Raw genomic sequence first — 10227 nt, forward strand, 5'->3', positions numbered from 1 at the left:
CAACTTTCAGTTTTCAGAGAGTGTCCTTATGGCCTAACACCAGCCTGGTTTTTTAGGGATCTTCACAGGGCCCTTTTGGCCAGCAGCTCAAAGGAATGTAACCCAGTCCCAACACTGGAAGCCATGCCTAGCTACAAAAGAAGGCCAGTTCAGACTCCATATCCTCCATTACTAGGAGTCCTCACTAGGGTCACACTCATAAATTCCAGGAAGTTTCCACTGCACTATGCCTCCACACATGCCCAATGCTCTCCCAGTCCCAGTAGTTTTTACCCACATTCTCCTCCTTCATCCTTTCTTCCCACCTGATCCTTCCCCCTTTATCCCTATCCTCCTCCAGTCCACCTGCAAAATTTATTCTATGTCCCCTTCCTCTGGAGTCCTCCTCTTTACCTGACCTCTCAGGGTCTGTGGATTGTAGCTTGATTTTCATTAACTGTTAATACTCACTTGTAAGTAAATACATAATGCCATATTTGTCTTTTTAGGTCTGTGTTAACTCACTCAGTGTGATATTTTTTTCTAGTTGCATCCAATTGCCTGTAAAATTCATAATGTCATGACCCTTCCCCAGGCCCATGCCATCCCATCTCATCCCTGGACCCTCTGCTAGGTCTTTCCCCAACCCCAGAAGACTTCTGCCAAACAGGCCCAGACCACACCAGCAAGACTAGGTTAGTAAGCTATACCCTTCCCTGAACTCTTTACCTTCCTACCTTCCCCAGGCCCACACCATCACAACTCATCTAGGGCCCCACTATTACTGAACCCTGCCCCCAATCCCAGAAAACTTCTGCCAATGAAAAGTAGACCATACCAGCCAGAACCCAGAACTCAGAGTAACCTTCCTGTTTTGTGGACTGTCCCTCCCATCTCAGCACCAGCATCACTGCTGGCCCTTATGTCCAGCCCCACTGCTCTGGTTCAGCCCTCACCTGTTGATGAGTAGGTGAGGAACCACCTGCCAACTACTGCCACCCCACCCTAGATTATGCATCCCAAGAACCACAGCATAGCCCAACCCCTCCCATCTCATCATCTTCTCCTTGGCCAGTAATTCCCAATAATTCCAGCAGACTCCATAGGTACAGATATGGTCCACACCAGTTAGAAGAACAGGTGAGTGAGCTGCCTCTGAAATGAGCTGCTCCAATCACCAGATTCTCTATTACCAGGATGCATCCAATGGCCCGCCTCCTCCCATCTCGGCACCAGCATCACTGCTGAGCTCTGCCCCCAACTCCAGCAGACACTTACTGCTCTGTTATAGACCTCACTAGTTGAGGAATAAGTGAATGATCCCCCCTGCCAGCTGGACTGCCACTACCACCCCTGGATTTTGCTCCCTCAAGAACCACACTACTGCCCAACCCTTCCCACCTCATCATCCTCCCCACAACTAGCACTTTCGCACAACTCCAGCAGACTCCCTAGGCTCAGGAACAGTCTACACAAGTCTGAAGAGCTTTTCCAGAAGCCAGGTTGGTCATAGGCACTACAGAAGATATTGCACCAGCACTGCCTGGATGCTGAGACTGGAGGGGTGCTGGGATTGAGACACAGAGGCTTCTTCTCAGGTAAAAGAACAACAACCTTTATTTTTTCCTGAGCTAAAGTCTTTTATACCTCTATTGCTTCTGTGGAAAACCACATGCCAGAAAGAACACAAACATCCTTGTCAATTACAGACCACAAGGAAGTTACCCTGTCAGTCAGGGGGAGAGAGGGCAGCTAGATCACAACAAGAAGAAAACTCAAGCCAGGCCAGATCTAGAAACCCAAGAAGACTTTGGCTTTACTGAAGGCCAGACCAGATCAAGGAACCCAAGGCCCCCAAAACCCCACCAGAGATACCCTACTGGACCTGAAGACTCATCACTCATGAGAAACCTTGGCCACTTGGACCAGAAAACCATAGAAAAAACAGAAACCAAGAGAAAAAAATACCCATTCAACAAAAACAAACACAGGAATAAACATAATAAACTTATAATCCTCCCAAATCCAGATGTCTAAATGCCAGTGTACGAACACAATCAACAACAGAAAGAACAATTATGTCACCACCAGAATCCAGACAATTTAGCAGAATCTTAGTAGCAGTACCCAGCATCATGGCTTCAAAAAATTGATCAAATTCATACACAAAAAGCAGTGTTTTCATGAACAGCTGCTATATTGTAAGGCTCAATGTTAGCATTCTTAAACTTCTCATGCTATGGCAGGAATTTCCATCTTACATTAAAATATATAATCATAACAAACCATTTTCAAATTTGTCTTTCAAATGGGCCTTAAATTTTAAGTCACTTGAGGACTATACAAGAAATAAAATGCAAGAACTTTTTTAAAAAATTAATTTATTATATGAGGAAACATAAACAATATTTGAGCCAGTGACTCAGAGAAGCACTCCACAAAAGTTCATATCCACAATCTATTGGCTGAGATGTACTGGCACATACGACCATATTAATGTTGTAAGATTGATCTCAAGGAAATGCTGTGTTGTCAAGACAATCGATGCTAATGCTTATTTTCCCATTTACAACATTGAACAGATTACCTTCACATTTAATTAATGATTTCAATAAGCCATTTAAGTTGTACTGTACAATCTTTATGAAATATACTATCAAGACAAAAAACTTACTTGCCACTAGAAGCAGTTTCTCAGATCCATTGGATTTCAGCCTTTCTCAGTTCGGAATCATTTTAGTGATTAAGTGATTTTTGCCTTGGCACAACTGGACGTTGCTTTCATTCTGGGAACGCAAGTGGATGCTCTAAATTTGTTGCTCGGTGGCTTGATGTAGAGACATGGCTTTAAATGCACAGCCTAAATGCCACCAAGTAAAGGCCTGATGTCTGGAACAGACCTGTATGTAGCTTACGTTGTGGCAGGAGTCGTGGCTTTGTGACGCACAATCCATTAGCATCAGCGTTTGTTCTTTCCTGAGGAAATTCTTGTCCCCATGACAAGGATTAATGATAGAACATGTATATGGTGGTCTTTGTATTTTATAACAACTGATCAAGGCTAAAGTGTCTGTTTTAAATGTTCTGACGAGGGTAGATAAACTTGAATCAAAAGAAGGAGAACAAGCTGCAAAATAGGAAGGAAGTTTGGCTAAATTTTTACATACAGGATCACCTTTTGAAGCCCTCTGATTTAATGTTTGAGGGGCCAGAGAGAGAAGTCCTGCTTTGACTTTGACTTTTTGATTTTTCTTTATCCAGGTATTGACTCCAGCACAAATTATATCAATATGCCAGGCAATTTTGGACTCTGGGAAGCAGTACGCCCTGAAGGAGAGAAAGCCGTTCTCCCTGATGTATTCTTACTATGGAACTGAATACTTGGGTGAGTGACACATGCCTATAGGCTGGAGAGTCTCTAACAGTAACACTGAATAAAGAACAAATTCTTTCAGTTTTGCTGTAGAACAGTGATTCTCAGCCTGTAGGTCATGACCCCTTTTGAAGGCCAAGTACTAAGGACTTTGGGCGATTTTTAAAATACTCATTGCATATATTAATTGTGTGTGTGAGAGAGAGGCAGGGGTGGGGGGAGAGAGAGAGACAGAGAACCTGTGTGTGAATGCCATGGTGTGCTTGTGGAAATCAGACAACCTGTGAAAATTGTTTCTCTCCTTGCACCATGTAGGTCCCCAGGATGGAACTCAGGGTGTTGGGTTTAGTGGCAAGTACCTTTCCCTGCTGAGCCATTTCACACACTCTGAGCACTAAATTTTGTAATCAACTGATGGTAAGAGAGGGCAGTTACAAAGAAGAACAATGACCTATATGTTCACTCAAAACACTGACGTGGATGAAACTACTTACTTCAGTTCAGACAGTAAATAAGAAAACAGAACACAAACAATAATCTGTTTATTGACTTGAATATAATAATTCTTTAAAGGTATTTTGAAATTATTTAAAAAATATTTTTGTATCTATTGCTTAATAAAATCTTTCCAACAGGTTAGTGAGGTAAGTTGGACAAGTATATCATCTTAATCTGGTGAGGGAGGAAACTGAGGCATAGAGTAATTAAGTAAACTTGGGACTGTAGTAGGAAAAGGCCTATATGCCAAGAGACTGAAATGATATCTAATTTGCTAAAAAAGAAAAATCATTCTTTATAAAGCTTGAGCTGGGTCTTCAGTGACAGTTTATCACTGTTAGTTTTGTTTGAGGTCATTCAAGATGCTTACCAACTGTCTAAAGTAAAGGGGCTTATAATATATTTTAAAATTAAGAATATTTTAAGTCATGTTTCCAAACCAGGCTGGAAAAACACAAGTGTCCTCACCCTTGTCTAACTCCGAACCTCCTAGAAAGTGACAAGCTGGTGGCCGACTCGAGCCTTGGTCACAAGGCATAACCTAAAATTGGGAAAGGGTAGCAGCGTCTCTCCCACCCGTCACTGTGGATCTTCAAGGAAGGTGCTCTTTCACATTCAAGAGGGAAGCCATGTGGCATCGGGAAACATAACGAAGCAATTTGACAAAAAGCATTTGGAAATGCTTAGGAGCAGTCTTCTACTCTCTTGTCATTTTCAACACCTTAAATTATGAAATAACCAAAACAAGTGTGCTTTACCACCTTAGCTTTGGTTTACCTGTAGTTGTTATATATTTTCAAAGGCAATTTCCCCTGTATTACAGTTTTGTACCTCTGAATATGAAAAGTACAAAGCACAGAGAAATATCTGTTCTATAAAGTATCATTTTGATGATATATGCTAACTTTATCTAGTCCTATTAAAGACAGGAGAAGTGGCACATGGGTTAACAGAGAACAGACAATCTTAAGTTTCCTTTTTATATCTTAAAAGTAGTCAAAATGGATGTACTGCCTGTGGATTCTCATAGACTTAAACTATAAATACCATGAGAATTACAAACGAGAAAATATACTTCATGAAAGTAAATGAATGTTTTACAGTGTAGGACCTTAATGATATATATGCATATAAAATGGTATAAATATTACAGTGTGAATGACATGCCAAAGAATATTTACTGTTTTATGAATCCTCTAGCATAGTAAAATTTATTTACCAAATTAATTTTCATGTTTATGAAATTATTCATCAATGTGATAAAGAGTTGAAAAGCAAATTATTACTAGTATGATAGACAGATAAATGTGGTCAGAAAAGTAAATGTCTGCTCTGTCTCACAGAATCCATAAATGAAGATATCTTTAAAAAATTCTTAAATTTTGCAACAACTCTCATTTTAAATTGGTGTAAACTTTATAACCATGTCTTTCTAGACATTCCACTGTAAATTTTAGTGGTACAAATAACAGCACTGCTTATAGGCATTGTCAGAATATTAGTGACAATATTCACCCAACTCTTAAAACAGAAACAAACAGCTGCAGATTAAAGAGAAATCACACACAAGAGAAAATGAAGATCTTATTAAAATTAACTGATAATGATGTCAAGTCAAAATGCATTTCCTGAAGAAGGTCTTCCGCTTATCTCACTCCTTCTTATAACTACGGGTGGTAGTGAGGAAAACATTCCTTTCTCTTCAACTCATGAAAACTAAAACATCCTATATACTAGAACTGGGGAAGAGACTTCTATGGGGCTTTCTAGAAACAACAGGTGAACTGAGGTAAGTCTTGTTAAAAATTTCCTGGCAGACGAGGAAAGGGGCAATAGGAATGAAAACTATTATTTTATTCTTTCTTAAAATATTAATCTTAGCAAATTCTACTAGAAATTTCCCAGAATTATAGACAAGACTGACTTATGAGGAGAACTGAGCCTACCTTCTAACCAATGAATATCTTCAGACATTTGGAGAAGTTAACAGTTCTATTTGTATAAACTTCTATCATTTTTGATGTTCTAATAACTGTCCCAGTCCATCCTGATCCCTAATTTCTTCAACATGTGGAATGAAACTCAGCTTTCCTAAATAACTGTACCAATGGATCATAGGGAATAAAGTCCCCAAATCTAGGCATGCCAGAGTGGCTTCAGCTGGTTATGTACAAAAAGTCTTAATGAGGTGAAAATGGAATACACTGATAAAACAAACTAAAACAGCTCTCCCTGTAAGTTATGACAGGAATGAGGTTGAAAATCCCTAGTAACCTATTATGACTATCACGGTGACTTTTGTATAAAGCTATATTCAGTATTAGTAAAGGGTCAGGCTACTGAGACAACATTGTAGAAAAGGAGCCTTTCTCTTTATTATATCCGATGAATATGACCAGCTCAACTGAAACTTCAGGTATACTGTGTCAATGAAATGGCCAGTAAGGCCTGCAAGAATGTAACAGAGTCAACTGTGAAACAAACTGTGGGGTAAGTAGGCTTCCCCAGTGCGTTCCATAGCTACCTCGAATCAAAGAGCTCTATAAAAGGCTCACAAGGAATTGGCAGCTAATTCCCTGCCTTATCCCCTGTGTGGGGCTCATTCCTTGTATGAAGAATAGTTATTAACCCAAAACACAATCTCCCTTTCTTGTAAGACACTTCAGGTTCCATTAAGCAGAGTACAGATCAACAGCACTCCACATCTCAGTGGTCTCAGGACTTAGTCTACTGGTAGAAGGTGTTACATCTTGACCTTGATCTTCATCTTGACCTTCATCTTGACCTTGATCTGTGGATGACTTTAAGTCCGTGTCTACACTTACTACTGGTTCGGAGGATTTTCTCCTCACACAGGACCAGCAGACACACCTGAGACATGACCTAAAGCTTTCAGAAACACTGGAAGAGAAGAGCTTTTTGCAAGGGTGAAAAAACTGATAGAACACAAGCATGAACAGAATGCCTGTGCAGTATGCAATGAGTAGCTGCAGAATCAGCAGAGGCGCACAAACATACATGTATATGTCAGTTTTGAAAAAATACCACAGGAGCAGGAGGACAGAATTCTCAATGAATCTCATCATGTAGTAAATCAGCAGTCGGTACCAATTCTGGGATTTGCTGATGAGGTCAGGACTGTCGATCTTGAGCTGTACAGCTGACCAGCAGAACATGTTGATACCAGCGTAGAGAAAAGTGAGGAAACACAGTACAATGGTGGTACCCACTCTACTCAGGGCCTTCTCAATGTTCTCGGGGAACGGGGAGCCACTGCACCAGAAGAGGACCCAGGGATATAAGAAGAAACTGAAGAAGTTGACAAGTATGACGGGCACCACCCAGATCTTCAGGACAGAGGTAAAGAGGACCAGGACAATGACCCGAGTGGCAATCTCAAAGCTTCTCCAAAGGAAGATACAGACATAGGCCAGGGGTTTGACTTTGACCTCGTACTCATCGTACTTGATTTTGATGGCTAAGATGTTGCAACGCAAGGCTCCATATACAATGGACAACAGGGACAAGGACATGATGATGCCTGAAGAGAGAAGAGAAAGAGCACAGTCAAACCTCACCTCCACCAGGAATCGTATGGCCAATGTTCTGCTCTCTCCCACCCACAGGCCTTGAATTCCTCTGTATTACATATGCAAGCTAACTTCCACCTGTCGGTATCTGAGACTGCCTGAGGACTTTTTCCAGACTCACAGAGGACTGCTATAAACATATTCCTGTTAGGCTGAAGCACTAGGGAATTAAAGTGCATGGGTGACCCCCTCAATAACTCAGTTCCAGCTACAGTAACCTGTTAAATGGAGTAAGTGTGAAGAATATATTCTATGCTATTTCCCAGTGTATGCCCATAAGGTTAACTTCTAATCACCAACTGTGATTTTTATCTCATCCCTTTCCATCCCTCAGTTTTCTCTCATTACACATTCCCTTCAATGCTTGTTAGACATTCCCTTCAAATGCATGCCTCAGCTCCTTAGGGTTTGCCTCAGAGGCAATTCAGACTGAAACTTATTCCTGATGCCGATCTTGATCAATGAAAATATGAGGGGTCCTTTACAAAATGTGTTGATTTTGTCAGTTGTTCTATTAATTCCCGCAGAGTCAAGACTGTGTCTAGCATTTCCTCTTGCCGTTTTAAAAAATACTTATTTTATTTTATTTATATGCATGCCTGATTGGTGGTTCCAAAAGAAGCCAAGGAGGCACCAGATTCTTTGGAATTGGAGTTACAAGTACTCAAAAGCCACATGACGAGGGCAATGAGATCTGAACGCTGATCCCCTGAAATAGAATGTTTTTAACTGCTGAGTACTACACCTCCAGCCCCTGATATATCTTCTTGATGTCCCTCAGCACATCCCAGTAGTACACACATAAACAGAAGGCACTCATTAATAATTTGCTCAAGATGTTTGCTTTACCCTAGACTGTTTTAGATGCTTACTATAGAAATTCACTTAGAGTGCTGAAAAAGGAACAAATCTTGCTCCTAAGAGTTATCCTGCTTTTAACTGAAAGTTTTTGTTTTTTTTTTTTAATACAGGGTTTCTCTGTGTAGCTTTGGAGCCTGCCCTGGAACTAGCTCTGTAGACCAGGCTGGCCTCGATCTCACTGAGATCTGCCTGCCTCTGCTTCCCAAGGGCTGGGATTGAAGGTGTGCGCCACCACCGCCCAGCGAACTGAAAGGTGTCTTTACAGATGTCTCAGGTCTAGATGTTTATTTCCTAAAATGGCCTATAGTAAATGGGTAAATCCATTACTTATAAACAGTGGCAGTTTGAGATCACAGGATGTGGCCCATTTAAATGGAGCATCATATAATGTTCCACATTACTATACTATCTGCCTTGAGCTCTATTATCTAATAAATATACAACCACTAAGACTCATGGGTACAGAGTGTGGTCAAAACAGAAATGCAATAACTTATTACAGGATGCTACCACCCACACCCATTAGCAATGAGGAGGAATGAAGGAGAGGGCTGCATCCTGCCATCTGCTAGCTTAACCCCCTAAATAACCACAAAGAAATTATACTAATTTAATTACTGATTGGCCCATAAACTCTAGCCTCTTATTGGCTAACTCTCACATCTTAATTTAATCCATTTCTAGTAATCTGAATATCACCACAAGGTCGTGGCTTACCAGGAAAGATTCTAACCTATGTCTGTCTCGGGCAGGAGATTCATGGCATCTCTCTGACTCTGCTTTCTTCCTCCCAGAATTCTATTCTGTCTTCTTTCACTAGTTATGTTTTCTCTAATATATATNATGAAGATGTTTGTGAGTGAGTTTGACAGCTCACTTATTTTTAGTGGAGAATAATATTCCATTATCTAGTATGCTAGTTTATTCAACTATCAACTTAAACATATTTTGGTTATTTCTAAGTCATAGAAATTATAAATAATGTTGCTATAAATACCCACATGCAGGCTTTGGTGTGGGTATTAACTTTTCATCTCCTTTAGAAGAAATACAAATGTAGTGCCTGCTGGATCACAGTGGTGATCTCATTTTGTATTTCAAACGAAAATGAAAGAGAATGCATCTGTTTCTCTGTAGCCCCAGCAGCATCTGGGGTTGTCAATGTTCTGAATAGTAGGCTAGTATACCTAAAGTGTCCTGGAATATAAAATTTTAATTGAAAGAAAACTGAAATATCAATTCTTTTTTTACGATATTACACTTATAAACCCATCACCAAACCTCAGACCCTTGAGATTCTCTCATACTATCTTCTAAAATTTATACCATTTTATACTTTATATTTATGTTTGTTACCTATTTTGAGTTTATAAAGAGTGAAAGTTCTGTGTTTAGTCACATTTTGCAGCTATTCTATGGGGGTATTTTATGGAAAATATGCAGTTATTCTAGGAGCAATTGTTGAAAATATTATTTTCCTATTGTATAGTCAGTCTTTGCTCTTTTGTTGAAGATCAAATAATGTAGAGTCTAAGGGGATCTATTTCTGGACAATATATTCAGTTCAACTGATCTATTCTGCTACTCTTTTGCCATTACTATATCACCTTAAGTACAATACCCATACCTGCCTCTTAGAATGCACACCATTTATTTCCACATATGTACTAAAATTACCTCTATCTAAATGATACATAAAGGAAGGTACTGAGATTTCTCAGTAGGTAAGGATGCATACTGCTAAACCTGACAACCTGAGTTTGACTCCTGGGACCCTTACAGTTGAAAAAAAAAAACCAACTTTGTCCAAATTGTCCTCTGACCTACATATACATATCACAACATGAATGTGAATATATACATACACACAAAAAATTAATTGAATTGATACATGACAAGAAAGTTCTCCTTAAATTCTGAGTTCAT

The 10227-nt window shown here is 39.8% G+C and overlaps 1 protein-coding gene across 1 annotated transcript in view; it reads right to left on the reverse strand.

Annotated features, from left to right (window-relative positions):
• Positions 1-1711: 1711 nt before the first annotated feature.
• Positions 1712-10227, reverse strand: part of Xk (X-linked Kx blood group antigen, Kell and VPS13A binding protein) — a 31446-nt gene continuing 22930 nt past the window's right edge. Inside the window, exon 3 of the mRNA XM_050121692.1 lies at positions 1712-7391. Coding sequence (XP_049977649.1) covers positions 6523-7391 — 869 coding nt within the window. The 3' untranslated portion in view covers positions 1712-6522. The remainder of the gene's footprint in view (positions 7392-10227) is intronic.

This window comes from Alexandromys fortis, unplaced genomic scaffold (assembly GCF_014885135.2).
Source record: "Alexandromys fortis isolate MF-2015 unplaced genomic scaffold, M_Fortis_MF-2015_v1.1 scaffold_194, whole genome shotgun sequence".
NCBI classification, from domain to species: Eukaryota; Metazoa; Chordata; class Mammalia; order Rodentia; family Cricetidae; genus Alexandromys; species Alexandromys fortis.